A 19,738-nucleotide genomic window follows, 5' to 3' on the forward strand; every position below is an offset into this window, starting at 1 on the left:
CAAGGTTATTAAACTAAGTTTAAGATTAGACTAATTTCTATCTTAGTAAAAACCTGGTCATAAAACCAAGGCATGTTGCTACACTGCTATAATAATTACCTGGAACTATAAAATATATTATGCTTTGATGTTTAGACCTAAGTAAATATGTCCTATAAATAAAAATTTATTTTCATTCCAAAGGAAAATTGTAAGTTTCAGAAAGTCAAATAAACATGTACTGGACACGCCACAGGGCACTTGAGATACAAAGATACTTGGTTACCAGCCCTCAAGAAGTTTGGGTATGATAACACAGCCATATAAGCAGGTAATTTCAATATGACCCCCAAAATGGTAATAGCATTATACAGTGCTATGGATATTGATTGTATGAATCCAGGCTAGAAGAATAAAAAAAGATTACCTGGGAAAGAAACGTCTTAAAGAATTCTTAAACTGTTTTGATATCTCGGAAAAGTTACTTATTTCTAATACAAATTATATTCTACCACTGAGAGTAAAAAGAACTATTAAAAAGAACTGGCTACTAAATTTTAATTATATAAGTTTGCTCTCCAACATGTAATGATATCCTACCAATTTCTTCAGTTTCCTTTGGGAAATATTATTCTCTAACTCAGTAGCTGTTAGCAAATCACATCTAATATTTAGCTTTAACTTACAACCTATTCAAATTCACTGCACCGCTAAATAATTCTCTTCTTCCATTGTTTTTATAGTAAGATCCGAAACTATTTTACATTACTTTGGTGTTAGCCCTTGAATATTTATTCCAATCGTAATAAAGAAAGCACACCAGCAGCACTGTAAAGCTCTTCTTCCTCGTGGTTTAAAATGAACTTTACTTTCCTCCTTATTACAAACAACAAATCAGAGTATTTTCTCCACCAAAGAAAATAGCCTAGAAATTCTAGTTCTGAAATTACCCAACTTAAATCCAAACTAAACATACCCTTCTTCTTGGGAATTAAGAAAACCTCTACTATAATTCTATCTCTAGATGGTAACAACATTTAAACAATAATAGATGTGGTTAACAATCTTAGAAATTCCATAATACTGTAATATGTCTTAAACCAATTTTACAAACTTTTTGCTTCAGCATAATAAATAGGATAATCCACTCTATCTGGAATGATTTCTATACTATTAATGAGTAACACAGTTATTTCAAGTCCAAAAGACAGATGCACAAATATTTAACAATTATAGAACCATTACCATATCTCAGCTGTCCTGGGGTGGGTGGTAGAGCTTCCAATTTTTCTGAAGGGGAAAGAAAGGGTGTGGTCAAGAATTAGTTACTACAGCATGATTTCTTTTTTATTATAATGAAGAAAATACCAGCAGAATTATAAAGTGAGAGAATAGCAGAGTTTTTCATAAATTTTATCTTTAGGTTAATGGACCAAAGTTATCCATACAGGAAATATTACTTGGTATAGATTAAATTATAAAGCTAGAAAACAAAACTAAGCTTTAGTTACAGGCCTACCATGGACCCTATAGCCCTGAGTAAATCATTTGCTTTTTGGTTTTTTGTAAGTCCTTGTATATAATGAGGCTGTTCATGCAAATTACAGTGAAAAAAAAAAACTTCAGAAATATAGCTACCCTTCTTTAAAATGGCAACCCTAAATGACTTAAGAAATATATACCCAAACAAACACTGATAATACTCAAGTAGACCTAGATGTCCTTTAAAAATAGGAAAATAATATTTTAAAGCAATGTATTACACCAGTAACTTCACCAGATTGTGTTATGTTCCTTAATTAATATCCCTAGATAATATACTGAATATTTTGAGTTTTGAAACCTATACTACTGGATAATTAGAATATCCTACACAATAAAATGACCCAAAAGAGTAGAGAGAGTATTATTCAACAAATAGCAATATTACTTATAATATATGTCATAATAAACACAGAAAGTTTTCCCAAGTATATATATCAAAGTAAGTAACTTCAAGTGCCATCATTAAATCTAAAAATTAACAATTGTTACAAAGAATCTACCGACCTAATCTCATAACAATAAACAACTCACCATTTATAAGTAAGAGTAAGCTATTGTAAAATGGCAGAGAATTCCACCTTCTTTATCCTCACTCGATCCAACAGAAGTAACTGATAACCTACACAGAAGAACCCAAACCATGGATCGCTCTGCTCTAAAGATTTAGTACAAACAACCGAAGTGTCCAAGGAAATTCATTACAAACTGGATATATATTTTCTAAAATATTTATTTATAATCTATGACAACATAAGAACTGAAGAATTTAGTTTTTAAAAAGGAAAAAGCAAATAAATCTCCATTAATAAGCTATATAAAAAGGAGTATGATTCATATTTGTAAATGTTATTTTACTAAAAAAGCATATAGTATCATAAAGGCTTTACAATAAGAAATACGCTAAAACCTAGAGTTTAGGCAATTACTGAATTATTCAGAAAGTTCTAAGAATGCAAGTTTTTTTGTTTTTCCTTTTTTAGAACAGTTAAGAAATGAAGATATCCTAAAACTTCGTAGAATTTTACATCTGCTTAGAATATACTTTCCATTCTTTGACTAGCACTGTTACTTCAAAATCTACTTTGAAAGCATGCAAATAGTTTTCCAAATTTTTAACAAGAAATATAAGATACCACTGTACTTCCACAGAGTTTTCTGGGGAAGTAAACATGCAAAAGTGGTTACATACCAGAACTATTTCCTAGTTGCATTACTCTCATCATCACTCAGTTCTGACACTGTGAGGAGAAGTCCTTGTCAGTTGACTGGAACATCCTGAAATACCTAAAAATTCAACAAGCAGGACCTTCCCAATATAATGAGAATATACAGAGTCCTTGCTTTTACTTCTTCAAATTCCTTACATATTGAGCAAAATATTTAAAATATTTTACAACTCCTAAGACAAAAGGACAAGGGCTAGGCAAATGTATAACGTGTAGCGGTAAAGAGGAAAAAAAAAAATCAAATAATGTAAGCAATATTCCTAATCTGTCTTTCCAAGTACACATAAGGATTAAAAAATTAAAGGTAATGAAAAATAATTTTTTTTAAAGATAGAGAAAAAGAAAGAAATATAATGTAAAGGAGAAAAAGCAGGGAAGAAAACCACTGGCACAGAGATTAAAGTAAAATCAAAGCACAGATTTTTGCCTCCTGCATCATAGAGAACCCAAGGAGTAATAAGAGTAAATATGAAAGGAACATTTCCTAGAAAGTGAAAATTTTATTGGAAAGTATCTATAAAAAATTGTGAATCATAAGTTGATCAGTTTGAGGATTCTGACACTATAAATTATCTTCTTTACTACATTAACTGAAAGAAAATAAAATACATATCAGAAGTTAAAGGGCTTCCCTGGTGGCGAAGTGGTTAAGAATCCGCCAGCCAATGTAGGAGACACGGGTTTGAGCCCTGGTCCGGGAAGATCCCACAGGCCATGGAGCAACAAGCCCGTGTGCCACAACTACTGAGCCTGCGCTCTAGAGCCCGCGAGCCACTACTGAGCCCGCGTGCCACAACTACTGAAGCCCGCAAGCCTAGAGCCCATGCTCTGCAACGAGAGAAGCCACGCAATGAGAAGCCCGCGCACAGCAACGAAGAGTAGCCCCCTCTCACTGCAACTAGAGACGGCTCACGAGCAGCAACAAAGACCCAATGCAGCCAAAAATAAAATCAATAAAATTTAAAAATAATTTTAAAAAAAGAAGTTAAAAGCATTAGATGTATAACACACAGCAAAACTCAACCTTGGAAAGAGCCCAAGGTTTCAGCAATCTATACAAGTTTTAAAATGTCATGGCTGCCAATTTAACCTCCCTGAAAACAGTCATAATAAACCCCAAAGTTTTATTTCCCTACATATATATCTTAACCATAAAATTTTTCTTCTGACATATGGTAAACTATGTACACTTACATGGAAGTGTATTCTAATCTACTGTTTTATTAAGCAGAATTTGGAGTTAGAAAAACCAGTTCTTTCAGTTACTCTATGTGTGTATGTATGTGTTACATGCATCATAATTTCTCTCTTCTTTTCTAAATATTTTAAAATAAGATGACTATTAAGATTGTACATCACCACACCATATTCTCCAACCATTTTTAGCTTAAGAAATCCTGGTTCTACTTCCAATACTGGCTGAATAATCTTCTATTAGACCAATCCTCCTGCACAGAATAACTATAACTATAAATAAATATTTGAAAGCACTGGAAAATGACCAAAAGTAGGTTGATTCTGGAGAGGAATCAACACTTAGAAGAAAGAATGGAACTAAATGAGTTATCCATTTAACACAGCTTCTGGCCTAATCCACAACATGTAGACCAAGTAAAACTCTTAATAAAAAAACTTCAAAAAAACAAAAAACTTCAGTCTTTCTGGCCTAAAGAAGTAGTGGGCAGATAAAAAGAAACGAAATTGAGTTATTTGTAGTGAGGTGGATGGATCTAGAGACTGTTACACAGAGTGAAGTAAGTCAGAGAAAAATAAATACCGTATGCTAACACATACATATGGAATCTCAAAAAAAAAAAAAAAAAAGGTTCTGAAGAACCTAGGGGCAGGAAAGGAATAAAGACACAAACGTAGAGAATGAACTTGAGGACATGGGTAGGGGGACAGGTAAGCTGGGACAAAGTGAGAGAGTGGCATGGACTTATATATACTACCAAATGTAAAATAGATAGCTAGAGGGAAGCAGCCACATAGCACAGGGAGATCAGCTCCGTGCTTTGTGACCACCTGGAGGGGTGGGATAAGGAGGCTGGGAGGGAGGGAGACGCAAGAGGGAGGAGATATAGGGATATACGTATATGTATAGCTAATTCACTTTGTTATAAAGCAGAAACTAACGCACCATTGTAAAGCAATTGTACTCCAATAAAGATGTTAAAAAAAAAAAAAAGAAGTAGTGGGCAGGGTGCAAGGTAACCAAAGCAGTTGGAAACTGAGAGGGGAATCCTGGAAAGAATAAAGTCAGAAAGGAGGAGCCCTAAGTCCTGTATACACATTTGGTTCAAATATATGGCTGACCTGTAAACCACGCTTGTGCAGGGAAAACTCCAAAAATCTCAGTTAAAGGTAAAATAACTGAAGATTTGAGCTGCAGCCCAAGAGACAGAGTTTGCAATTTGAGCCTAACAATTAACTGCATGCTAAAACAAAAGTCAATATTTTTCAGAAGAATGAAACACAATCCAGAGTCTCTGCAACATAATAATCATAGCAATGACTAGGATACAATCCAAAACTACTTCACAAACAGGAAAACCTGACTCATTTTCAGGATAAAAAACAATAGACAGAGACCAATTCAAAAGTGACTCAAATATGCATATGTATGTACAACCGTATCACATTGCTGTACACCAGAAACTAACACAACATTGTAAATCGACTATACTTCAATTTTTTTTTAAAGTGACTCAAATGTTAGAAATAGCAGACAAGGAATTTAAAGTAGTAATTAAAATTATATTCGAAGAGGTAAAAATAAAAATGCTCAAATAGAAATGATAAAAAACAAACTGAAGTTCCATAACTGAAATATTCAATATCTGAAATTTTAAAATTAACTGGATAGTCTTAAAAACAATGAAAGTGATAGAAGAAGCAATTAATGAACATAATGATAGATCAGTAAAATTACCCAATCTGAAAAAGAGAATAAAAGGACTGAAAAACAGTAAACCAAAGTCTCAGGGCCCTGTGGCTAAATATCAAAAGGTCAATATATGCATAACTGGAGTTCCAGAAGGTGAGGAGAAAGAAAAGGACCAAAAAATCTTTTAAAATAAATAATGGCTAAAACTTTCTCAAAGTTGGGGGGAAGACAAAAATTTCAAAAGATTCAGGAAGTTCAGTGAACCCCTAGTAGGATAAATATAAAGAAAACCAATGACAAAGAAAAAAAATATATTGAAAGCAGTCAGGAAAAAAAATGACACATTAAGTAAAGGAAAACAATGATTTGAATATACGGAAAGAAAAAGAAAGCTGTCAGTCCAGTACTGCATATCCAGAAAAATATCCTTATCCTTCATGAATGAAGGCAAATTGTACCTCAGTTAAACTAAAACTATGAAAAAATGTGTTGCCAGCCAATCTGCAAAACAGGAAATGCAGAAGAAACTTCTTCAGACAGAAGGAAATACCAGGTGGAAAGTAAAATCTTCAGGGAAGAATGAAGAGCATCAGAAATGGTAAATACTGAATAAATATAAAAAACTACTTTTTTCCTTTTTCCTAGTAATTTAAGTAAACCTGATTGTCCAAAGCAAAAATTACAACACTGCCTTGTGGAGTTTATAACATATGTAGATGTAATACATATGACATCAAAGCATGAAGGAGGTTACAAATGGACCAATTTGTAAATATGGTTGCAATATTTCTACAGTGTATATGAAGTGGTACAAGGCTCTAAGTGGTATTAGCTCTAAGCAGTCTGAAAACAGTTACGAATGCATATTTGCAATTCCTAGAGCAACCATACATATAGACAAAATGCATTAAGGACATAGTTAGAAAGCTAAATAAATAATGTGAAGGGAATTCCAAAAAATATTAAGTCAAAAGAATGCAGGAAATGAGAACAGAAGAACAAAAAACAGAGGGACAAGCAGAAACCAAATAGTAAAATAGTAAACCTACATCCAACTATATCGGTAATTACTTTCAATGTTAATGGACTAAACAATCCAATTAAAAGGCACAGATTGTCAAAATGGATAAAAAAATTAAGACCCAACTATATGATATCTGCAAGAATTACACTTTAATAGGGTGAAAGTAAATGAATGGTACAAAATACATTATACAAACAGTAAGCTTATAAAGGCTGGAGTGGCTATATTAATAACAGATAAAGTAGACTTACAGACAGTATTACCAGATCCAGGGACATTTCAAAATGGTAAGAGTCAATTCATCATCATGATTGTAATTCATCAAATAACAATTTGTTTATGCCTATGCATGATGCGGACTTTCCTGATGGCGTAATGGTTAAGAATCCACCTGCCAATGCAGGGGACACAGGTTCAATCCCTAGTCTGGGAAGATCCCACATGCTGTGGAGCAACTAAGCCCACGAGCCACAACTACTGAGCCCGCGTGCTGCAATTACTGAAGTCCGTGAGCTCTAGGGCCCACGTGCCACAACTACTGAGTCTGCATGCTGCAACTACTGAAGCCTGTGCCCCTAGAGCCCGTGCTCTGCAACAGGAGAAGCTGCTGCAATGAGAAGCCGGCGCACTGCAATGAAGAGTAGTCCCTGCTGGCAGCAACTAGAGAAAGCCTATGCACAGCAACGAAGACCCAGTGCAACCGAAAGAAAAAGAAAAACAAACAAAAACCAAAATGCATGATGCAAAATATGACAGAATTAAAGGGAAAATAAACATTTTCACAATCACACTTGGAGATACTAAAGCTTCTCTCTCAGTAACTGATAGAACACTAGGGGAAAATAGCAGTAAAAAACACGTTATCTGAACACTACCAACCACCTTGATTCAACTGATATTTAAACATTTACACTCAACAACTACAGAATGCATATTCTTTTCAATTGTAGATGGTACATTCATCAAGATAGACCATATGCTGATCCACAAAACAAGTGTTAATAAATTAATGATTAAAGTTGTAAAGAATATGTTCTCTGACCAAAATGGAACCCATAACAATAAGATATCTAGGAAAAAAATTTAGAAATTAAATAACATCTTCTAAATACATGGGCCAAAGAAGAAATCAAAAAGGAAATCAGAAAATAGTTTTCAAACTGAATCACAATGAAAATACAGCATATCAAAATTTGTCAAAACAGCTAAATGAATGCTTAGAGGGAAACTTCTAGTTTTAAGTACTAATATTAAAAACAAAGGGTTAAAATGAATAACCTATGGCACTATCTTAAGAAGCTATGAAAAAGAGAACAAGGGAAACCAAAAGTAAGTAGCAGAAAGAAAGAAATAATAACAAAAAGCTGAAATCAATGAAATAAAAAACAAACAATAAAGAAAATAGACAAAGCCTAAAGTTGGTTCTTTGAAAAGATCAACAAAATTTAAAAACCCTTAGGTACACCAGTCAAGAAAGAGAGAACACATATTACTAATATCAGGAATGAAACAGGGGACGTCACTACATATCCTACAGACATTAAAATGAGAATATTACAAATAACTTTATGCCAACATATTCAACAACTTAGATGAAATGAACAAATTCCTTGAAGAATACAACTTACTAAAACTGATGTAAGATGAAACAAAAATCTGAACAGTTCTATTTAGTAGCAAAATCAAATTTGTTACCAAGCACCTTTCCACAACATTCGCACTAAAAAACCTTCTAGGCCCAGATGCTTTCACTGAGTTTTATCAAATATTAATGAAGAGCAAACACCAACCCTAGACAAACTTATAATCTCTTTCAGAAAAACAGAAAATGAGGAAATACTTCCCAACTCATTTTATGAGGCCAGAATAGCCCTAAATATAAAATCTAACCAAGAGGGCTTCCCTGGTGGCGCAGTGGTTGAGAGTCCGCCTGCCGATGCAGGGGACACGGGTTCGTGCCCCAGTCCGGGAAGATCCCACATGCCGTGGATAGGCTGGGCCCATGAGCCATGGCTGCTGAGCCTGCGCGTCCGGAGCCTGTGCTCCACAACGAGAGAGGCCACAACAGTGAGAGGCCCGCGTACTGCAAAAAAAAAAAAAAAAAAAATCTAACCAAGAAATTACAAAAAAGAGAAAACTACAGACCAATATCCCTCATGAACACAATCAGAAAAAATTTTAATGTAATGATAACTGTTCTGCTTTCCCAAAGTGTGTTTATTCACAATAGTGGCAAAAAATAACTAAAATCCAGACTTCCTTACATTTTTCCCTTTCTGCTATTTCTCATTGTTTGAAGGAGAAGTTGTGTTTAACAGAGTTCCATGTTTAGAAACATATAGATTAGGAAAATTATCTGTATGTGTCTATGAGATAGTATTTACAAATAAATTTTTTTTCTTTTGATTTCACAGTTAAAAGTCATTGCTAGAGGAACAGTAAATAAGACAGTTCTTGCAAACTGCTAATTTATACCATACCAAATCAAATAAAAATTATTTTAAGTGGGACTATCTCTCCTTCTGATCTGTCCTTGAGAACATAAGTATATTCAATTATTGTATAGACAAATCTTTTCCGAATTAAAAAGTACTTAAGATATTCATTACAAATCCTGAAAACATAAGAAAGTACTTTCCATGTTTAAATATAAAAATTTTCAACGCTTTCAACATTTTGTTTTGCTTCAGTAACCCAGGAAGATTAGAGAAAACAGTTTAAAACATTTAAAGCAATTTCACTTTTATTAAATGAAATTCTAATTTTTTAGAATGTACAAAGAATGAGGTATTCCAGTTAGTTTTCTAGTTAACTAAAGCAACCAGAGAACTGATGTAGCTTATAAAATACTGTTACTACCTGAGTAATATTGAATTCTTTAAAAAGAAATACTTCTTTGATGAACTGGAATATTATAGTACATCAGAATCATCATTTTAATGCTCAATTATTATCTATTTAGGAGATATAAAACTGAGGGTCACTGTCACATAAAAATCAGAAGAGAGAACAAAACACAAATTAAGGCTTTTTTCTCCTATTTCAGGAATAAAAATATATTTAATCCAGCAGCTTTTTATATTTTATTATATAAATATAAGTATATAATATTTGTTTTATACTATATTCACTTAAAAGGGGGGGAAGTTGGATTAGGAAGAGAAAGACAAAGGGAGAAATGAGAAACAGAGCAAGGTAAGAAAAACAGATGAGGAACAAATGTAGAGATTTTTTTAAAAATGGAGGGAGAGAGAGAGTTTTTGAAGGGAGCCTCAGAGAAGGCCACACAAGAAAGAGACTTCCTAGATCTGGGCAAATGAGTTGGTGGGACATGGTTTTTTTCAGTCCCGCTACTGTACTTCTTTGTTGATTAGTCATCAGGTAGTCTAAACTTGACACCTTTGGATCAGACTCCACTGTGCACACAGATACCTCCTAATATATACACACTGCTAAGCACTATGGGAAAACCAGATGAACAGTTATTATCTCCAGCTATGCCAGGGGTTCCCAGGCTTTGCTGTAGGACACAGATCTAAAGGTTTCCAAATCCCCAGGCCATGTTCTAAAAGCTTATTTTAAAATAAATTCCTGACCATTGTTTATCATTGTCTTTTTTTTTTTTTTAAACCTAAAATGGCATCTGGTGAGAAAGGAAATTAGCTAACTGTAGGCTCTAATTTAAGCTGAATTCCAATCAGATTTTTTTTCCCTGTGGTGAAAAATAAACAATAATAATTTTTTGATTGGTAAGATTAAGAAGCAGTTTTTCCCAAGACATACATTTGCGACAGAATTCCTACAATCAAGCCTATACTACACTATTTCAATGACCTCTAATCATAGAAGAACAAATATCACCATTTTAAACCTCACATTTGTTTTATTTATTATTTTTTAAAATTTTTATTTATTTATTTTTTGGCTGCACTGGGTCTTCTTTGCTGTGCGTGGGCCTTCTCTAGTTGCGGCAAGCGGGGGATACTCTCCGTTGCGGTGTGTGGACTTCTCATTGCGGTGGCTTCTCTTTTTGCGGAGCACGGGCTCTAGGTGCGCGGGCTTCAGTAGTTGTGGCGCGTGGGCTTCAGTAGTTGTGGCACGCAGGATCTAGAGCGCAGGCTCAGTAGTTGTGGCGCACGGGCTCAGCTGCTCCTCGGCATGTGGGATCTTCCCGGACCAGGGCTTGAACCTGTGTCCCCTGCATTGGCAGGCAGATTCTTAACCACTGTGCCACCAGGGAAGCCCCTCACATTTGTTTTAATCCTGGAAAATTCCTACTAGGTTTTACCAAAATGCCTTAGAATCCTTCATAACTAAAATATAACATATATTCAAATACTTTTATCAGTGCTATAAACATACTAAAATTTACCTTTTATATTAATGCTTAGAATAAAGTAGGAAAATTCTTTTAAATTGTGCTTTTCAGGAATATACAACATGCAAGTTTTAGAATAGAACCACTGGGAATAGAACAACTACCTGTAACCTGGCCATAAAATGCCTTGTGCCTTTGTGCTTTTCAGTCAAAATTGATTGTTATATCAATTTGGATATAACAAAGATTGGGATTGACATATATACACTAATATGTATAAAATAGATAACTTACAAAAACCCGCTGTATAGCACAGGGAACTCCACTTTGCTGTATAGCAGAAACTAACACAACATTGTAAAACAACTATACCCCAATAAAAAATAAAATTAAAAAAATGAAGACACCAAAAGAACCCCAAAATACTGTACAGCCTCCATTAATAAAAAAAAAAAACCATAGGAATTTACTGCAAACATCTTACATTAAGTAAGCCATATTTACATACACACGTATATAATTCACACATAAATATTTATTTATTCATATTATGTATATGAAAAGGATGATGATGTTGAGTTTTTTAACTTAAGAGTGATTTTTAAGTAAAAATTAGAAAATAACATTTAAAATACTAAATTCCTTTTGTTTATCTAAATGAATAAGTTACACTTTTCAACTAAGAAGGTTATATACCTTTATTGTAGAAAGTTAATGAGACTCAGAAAAACAAACCAAAAAAAACCTTCAAACTACCTATAATTTATCAGAAATAAACATTTTGATGTATTATCCTTCAATCTTTTTTCTATAGAGAGGTATACAGAAAATTGTGTTCTGCCATTTTCACAAAGCACTATGTGGTGAATATTTCCCCCTTAAATTTTTTAAGGCAATAATTGTATTGGTGGTATTTTATTTCATCATATGATACATAGTAGTTTAATCCCCTATGACTAGGTATTTATTCTTTATTCTTTTTCACATTTATAAATAACACTCATACAAACATGTACCTAAATCTTTTTATGTTCCCCTGAAAGTTCTTTATGGTAGATTCTTAAGTGGCATTACTGAGTCCAAAAAAAAGGGCATACATTTAAGGATTTTTAAAATTTTGCAAAATTTCTCTCAGAAAAAGTATGCTAAATTACTCCCATCTTGCTACATTTTTATTTTTTTATTGCTATACTGTACTAAAAATATTCTCATGTTTACGGAATATAGGTAAAATGTCATTAAAATAAAATCCTTGAAAGAAATTTCCACATCCCAATCAATTGCCAAGTTATTTTAAGTGGCAAAAGATTCCAATACAACAAATAGGTAGGACAGGTCAAAGGAGTTTAATACTATATTTCCCCTTAAAAATAATTTTTAAAAAAATCTTCAGTCCAATATAGACAAGTGGTTTTAAAATATCTTTTAGGATAAACTAAGCCTAGTATATTTCTTTTCTAAATAAGTTACTGTACTAAGAAATATATCTTAAATTGAAAATCAAGGGCTTCCCTGGTGGCACAGTGGTTGAGAATCTGCCTGCTAATGCAGGGGTAATGCAGGGGACACGGGTTCGAGCCCTGGTCTGGGAAGATCCCACATGCCGCGGAGCAACTAGGCCCGTGAGCCACAACTACTGAGCCTGCGCATCTGGAGCCTGTGCTCCACAACAAGAGAGGCCACGACAGTGAGAGGCCTGCGCATCGCGATGAAGAGTGGCCCCCGCTTGCCACAACTAAAGAAAGCCTTCACACAGAAACGAAAGACCCAACACAGACATAAATAAATAAATAAATTAATTAATTAAAGTACCCTTAATTAAAAAAAAAAAATCAAAATACTTCAGTAGAAGAAAGTAAGTGGAACACCTACACTTCATTTTAGCCTCCACTATAAAACAAAACGCGTTTACAAAGGTTGTGCTGGAAAACAAAACTACCCCCCTTGACATAGTGAGTTCTATAACATTATGTAATAAAAATTATAATTTCTTGGGAACTATACTCAGTATTTTAACCTATAAGGGAAAAGAATCTGAAAAAGAATAGATGTATACATATGTATAAATGAATCACTTTGCTGTACACCTCAAACTAACACAACATTGTAAATCAACTATACTTCAATTTTTAAAATAAATAATTTTTTAAAAACTATGATCTGTCATTTTCATTGTTAAACCTTCCATTAAATTTAACCATACTTTACGAGTATAAATACAAACTTGAAATGAAAGAAAATCTAAAGAACAAAAAGAAAGGTCTTGGTTTCCAATATGCTTTCACAGCAACGATAATTCTAAATGTGGTAACTTATTTCAGTCTATTATCATGGACATAAACATCAATATAAGATCACAAATCAAGGGAAAAATTCAGAATCATTTATAATAGACAGCAAGAAAAGTATGGAAGCCAACATCACCGAGATGACATAAAAGGAACAGTTTAATGCACGCACTATTCCTTTAATTACAAATAACTCAATACCCTTGAAGTGTCCCGTGATGCAGTTTCTGATCATTTGACCACCTAGTATTTGTTGTAAGCCCCACCCCAGAATCTTCCCTGAGAAAGGAGAGGAAGTAGCTTTGGCAACACAAATCACAATTTGACCTAAAAAGAGATTTATGAAAAGAACAGAGATGGAACTGCTGCATTTAAACAACAGTTTGGGGGATTACAGGTTTCAATTACCCATATTTCTAAATAGATAACTGCTTAGACTTTTAACAGAACCAAGAGTTCGAACGGGTAAAGTTAAATGTACAATAAATATATAACACATTAAAGAAAACAAACTTAAAATGCAAACCATGCTGTATGAAAAATAATTTAAGCAAAGTAAATCATATTAAATGCCAAAAAACTCAAACATGCACCAAGAAGGGTTTATAAAGCTACAAGGCAATATTTTTTAAAAGAAACAAATTAATATGACTAAGCAATATACTTATAAACACTGACATTTCAATTGAAAAATTAAACACTTTAGAAATTGAAAACTTTTTAATTTAGTAAATTTCAATTAACAGGTCTTGTCTTTTAAAATGACTATTAATTATAAAAGGACTTTTAAATTATTTTTTAAATACATGCCTTAGCTAAGACCAAAAAAAAAGTTTGAGTATAATTTTGTAATTTAACTAGCATTTAGAAGTTTACTGCAACTTGTACATTATTTAGTAAAGAAATTTTTACTTAGATCATGCAATACTGTCACCTCACTAACCTTCAGGGAAAGGTAACATGCAGCCTGGGGCTTCAATGCAACCTAGACTGGGATCCAGTTTACTTAAGGGCAGCTAACCAATTCCTGGTCTGAGGCAGTCCAGTGGTATAACAGTTGAGGACAGGAGTTGGCCAGTAGTAATGAGGAAGGTGATAGTACCCAATTAATCATCACCTTTATTAACCTCATTAATGTAGTAACCTGTTAATTATTTAACTCTGGCTTAAGAAATAGTAAATACTAGATGTACAGTAATTTATTTCTCTTATGTCTGTCATCTCATGGAGTTGTTTTTTTTTTTAGGATAATCAAACATACTATTGATTTGTGGTTGCTTTTACACATCTTACCTGTGTATTTGGAGTAATTATATACACTGCTTAACACAGAGACTATATTCCTTCCCTTCCTTCATGCCAAAGGAAAAGAGACAAGGCAAATAATTACTATATATAATGATTTTCCTTTTTTTTTTTAAAGGCTAAGATATTAAAACAACAATACAACTTTTTTAAAAAAAGTCAGATCTGGGGCGTTCCCTCATGGTCTAGTGGTTAGGATTCGGCGCTTTCACTACCGTGGCCTGGGTTCAATCCCTGGACGGGGAACCGAGACCCCACAAGCTGCGCGGTGTGGCCAAAATAAGAAAAAAAAAAAGAGTCAGATCTTGTTACTTTTACTTATTAGGTATAGAGAGAAACAGTACTATATAACATTAAATTTAAAAATCATATAACTAAGTATACATAACATGGATACATTATATTATAGATGGAAAGCTTAAAGTGAGTTATAAAAAAATTATTCATCTTGGAACATCATAAGTGGTTGGTATATCTGTGGGTATGGTGACATAAATCCCCAGAAAACATTCATTTTAAAATAAAATTGCTTAATATTAGGAAGGAGCAGAGATTTTTCAGTCAGTGCATTGCTTTTTTCCCTTTCAATCATTCCCCAAATAAAAATTCTTTCACAGAATGTTAGAGCTGAAAGGATCCTTAGAAACAATCTGCCAGGGGTTCTCAATATGCTACCTCACCCTGGAAAATGCCTGGAAATGCAGGGTTGTTTGTGGATGTGATAATGACTGAGAAATGCTACTAGCATCAGGGATTCTAAACATCCTACAATGCACAGGAGAGCCCTTCATAATGAAGAATTATCCAGCCCAAATGCCAGTAGTTTGCCCACTTGGTAGTATACTGACTTAATTCTCCATTTTGAAGATTTAGCCACTTTGGTCCAGGGATGTTAGGTGAGTTACTCAAGGCCACACAACTTGGTCTAGAACCCAGATTCTCATTCTCTTGCTCTACTTCTCTTTCAATGAGTAAATTCTCAATGGGAAAACATAAAAGAACCAAGAATCAATTGTATATGAATATATAAAACATTGTCAAAACATTGGTCATGCATTAGTATTTGAAATTGAAGTAAAAATGCAATTAACTAAAATACTAATACCTTTTAAAATTCCTTTTTTCTCCCCTAAAATATCATTCCCTTTCATATACATCATTTAAAAATATCCATCAAAGTTGAAAGAAGAGGAAATCAACTGATTTATTATGGTTAACAAATAAAATATTTTCTGAATGGGAAAATTACATGGTTTCTACTGGTTTCAGAACAACAGGATACCCTATAGTATAGCGCTAATCTCCCCTGCTAACCCTGAAGAAATTTATTACAGTGAAGAGCACTGAACTAAAAATCCAAAAGCCTTGACACTAATCCCTGCCCTGCTATACATGTATAATATATAACTAGTCACCAAATCTTGACTATATCATAAATCCTCTAGATCTCAGTTTCATGTTACATAAAATGAGGAGTTTAGGGTCTCTGCATCCCTTCTAGCTCTAAGATTCTGATTCTATGGTTATTGTTTATTATATAGCTAGTAGGATTTAAAAAAAAAATAAGAGGCATACCACCTAAACATTCATGAAGAAGCACTCTACAGTGAGTAGGGTTATAACTGAAGACTGAGTCTCAAAGGCTGATCGCTGACAGGTTAAATCCTACGATTAGTTACTGCTCAGCAGCACCTTACCTCCTAGTGATATCATTTGCCATTATCTATAGAATAAGTATCATTCCTTTTTCCCTACATTGTCCTAAAAATGAGGACTAACTAAACAATCTACAGAATAACCCCAAATTAAAACTTTTTTCTTCAAAAGACATTTTCATTAAATGCTTAACTTCTGCATACACACTTAGATTAAACTTTTTAACTTCAGAATTACATTAGAACTGGCAAAGTAGAGCAAACTGGGGGATTTTTGCACTGCCCTAATATGTTAACATATACACGTGTGTATGTGTGTACACACACACTATATGCCTCTCCATTTCTTGGAGGTTCTTACAGTTTAGTTTCTGCTCTTGATACTATATATACAGCCTAAGAAAACTGAGTTATATTTATCCTTTATCCTTACAAAATTTCAATTGGCCCATAAAATATTTCTTATTCCTTTCCAAACATTGTGTTATACTTCTTAGGCAACGCATATATATTAAATAGTAATCAAAAGTAAAATATGGACAGAGAAGTATTTATTGCAATATTTTTATTTCTCCCTCTCCTCCCCCCCATACACACACAAACACACACACACACACACACACACACACACTCAGTTAACATAATTTCTCCTCTACCACCACCATCACGCGCAATAGAAGTTAGATATCAAGCTGCATGGAGACTGAATCTGAAAAAAGTTCATGAATGGCATTAAAGTGAACTTACATAAGACTTCCAAACTATTCAAGAATATACTCTTAAAATATTAAGAGTATATATTATATACTCTTAAAATATATTTTAAGTATATATTATATACTATTAAAATATATTTTCCTAAAGTTCAGTTACTTAAACACAGTTTCTCTTTACAATATTCTGAAGGTTTCCCCGTCCTTTTATCCTACTCATTCATCCTAAAGATATTCATAATTTCTGTTGCTTCTTATGTCTCACTTGCTCTCGTTATTTCAACAACTTTGAAAATATGTTATTTAAATATAATTAAATATAAGTGATTTTGTCTTTTGTTAAGATCATAAATGTAATCTTTCAGTTAATTAAACATGCAATTATTAGTTGATCATATCCACAAGGTCTAGGGTTAGATAATAAAAATAAATATTCTGTAGACAGTCTAAAACACTGATGCAAACAAACAAACAACAAAAAAAGACTATCACTATAACCAAAGCATTCTACTTCAAACAAGCAAGAAGTTCTGTCAAATAGATGCTTTTCCAGTTGCATTAAACATCTGACAAACCATCAGTACTGCAAGACTGTACTATACCAAAACTATCAGGGGTCTCTGCTGATGATACCTCCTTCACTCGCTTCACAATGGCAATCTCGGGTTTAGGATACCTGCATGCTAAAAATATTTTTAAATCAATGTATTCAAGCAATAATATAAATAAAATATGTATAAGTTTTCAAATGTATATGAAATTTTGAAGTGAAACATGCTAGAATATGGGCAGTCCTCATTTTGCACGATAGTGTGGGGACATAAAAATGACAATGCAAGCTGCAAAGCAAACAATAACTGATGGAAAAAATCACAACTGTTCTGTGACCTTAAAAAAATTTTTTTTTCTAAAATATTATAAATTCTCTTACTGGCAGTTATAAATATATAGGGAAAGTTTTTAAATAGTAAAATTGATGTTTATTTATTATACTGTAATTTAAAATATTAGAAACACTGAGAAATAAAGTGTTTTATGCTTTGTAAAAAAAAATTAAATGATCAAAAGTCGCTTCAATCGTGCTAGCACTCTCTTTCTCATCATATAACTTACAATATGGAACAAGCATCTTTTCTATGCCTTGGTGAATTGTCACACTCCTTTCTAAGTCTGAAATAGCTTGCATTTTATCTTTCATATTTTTATATCATGAAATATCTGAGAGTTCCTTTAATGTGAAATTTTTACCAGAGCCACTTCTCTGGAACATCATCCTTTTCATCACAACCTTCTCACTTTCCTCATTCATGTCCATAAGTTTGCGGTCTCTTAGCTCCTCTGGCTGCATATCTGGAGTCTCTCAAATGGCAGCCGTTCAACAGCAGTGTGAACATTCCCACAGTCAGATATTTCTTCTATAACCTCATTTACATTTGATTAAAATTTCACTTCAGTATTATCACTTTGCTGCATTTTCATCTTTTTTGGTCCATCCCCTTTACATTATCTTTTTTTTTTTAAACGTCTTACAGGTATATCACTGGGAGACAAGGAGGCAACACAACTACACATTTTGCTGTCTGTGTGTGAACTGAATAACAGATAAGTAGTAACCAATCACTAACAGACCGTGAAAGTGATATGATTGGTCACAATCATGAGGCACCCCCTGTTTTTACACAGTGATTTGTGGACTGAAGAGCTAGCAGCAAAGTTAATACTTTATGCAATTACTCGGAATTAATATACCATGGTAAATAAAATTTGAACCTTGTTGTTGGGGACTGGTGTTATTTAACTAAAACATGGTTACTAAAATTCATGCTTATGGGAACTGTTTAAAGCAGGGACTGACTGCAATAACAAAAAAAATGAATTATTTAATGAAATGAGCATAAATTCAATAGTGGTGATGGGATATTGGTGACATGTAGGAGGAATGATCAAAAGAATAAATATATTAAGGATAATGGGAGTCAGGTATTTTTCCATCAGAGAATAAAGTTAGAAATACAGAAAGACAGAAACAAGAATGTACCCTGTGATGTTGGCTCAGGATTGGAAAAATTGTTATGAACTCTTATGTTATAATAGATATGGATAGATAGAGAAATATAAATAATATTTATCATGTATATAAATACATACATTCATATATTCACTAACTCTGTCCACTGTGAGGGCCTGAGAACCGCAGCACCCTAATAGCTATGAGCACACCTAATGTGCACGTCTTGGTTTCTAAATACCATCCTACACCGAGAAAAAACAGGGCTCCTTATAGAAATGGCTGATTCCAGGGCTAGGGTAGGAAATGTGCTAAGATTAGCCTAGAATATCGCATGGTGCCAAAAAGGAAATGTTCAAAGAGTAATGGAGGTGTCAAAAAGACAAGACGCCAACTTGAAGGAGTTACCACTGGTGAAATATGGGACTGTATGAGGGTCAAAAATGAAAGTAATGAATTGTAACCTATTAAATAGAGTAAGAATTCATGAATATATATTGATATGAATTCACAACTTGAATAGTTGATGAGGAATGGGATAATTCATAGACTCAAGGTACCTCCCCACAAAATATTAATTACAAAAAGGAAAATAGTAACTCTCTAGTGGATAAGTCAGACAGATATTACTTCATCAAATGTTCAAAGGAAATGGTTAACCAAGAAATAGTTAACATCATCAGAAACAAAGAAAAATCATGAGCAACTGATAGGATGAAAACAACATAAAATTACTTCTGTGATATTCCTACTTAAGATGCATAACTGGAATCTATTCATGAGGAAAGAG

The 19,738-nt window shown here is 33.4% G+C and overlaps 1 protein-coding gene across 1 annotated transcript in view; it reads right to left on the reverse strand.

Annotated features, from left to right (window-relative positions):
• TMEM65 (transmembrane protein 65) overlaps window positions 1-19,738 on the reverse strand; it is a 46,779-nt gene that overhangs the window by 14,065 nt on the left and 12,976 nt on the right. Inside the window, exon 2 of the mRNA XM_032610335.1 lies at window positions 1,225-1,269. Coding sequence (XP_032466226.1) covers window positions 1,225-1,269 — 45 coding nt within the window. The remainder of the gene's footprint in view (window positions 1-1,224; window positions 1,270-19,738) is intronic.

This window comes from Phocoena sinus, chromosome 17 (assembly GCF_008692025.1).
Source record: "Phocoena sinus isolate mPhoSin1 chromosome 17, mPhoSin1.pri, whole genome shotgun sequence".
Lineage (NCBI taxonomy): Eukaryota > Metazoa > Chordata > Mammalia > Artiodactyla > Phocoenidae > Phocoena > Phocoena sinus.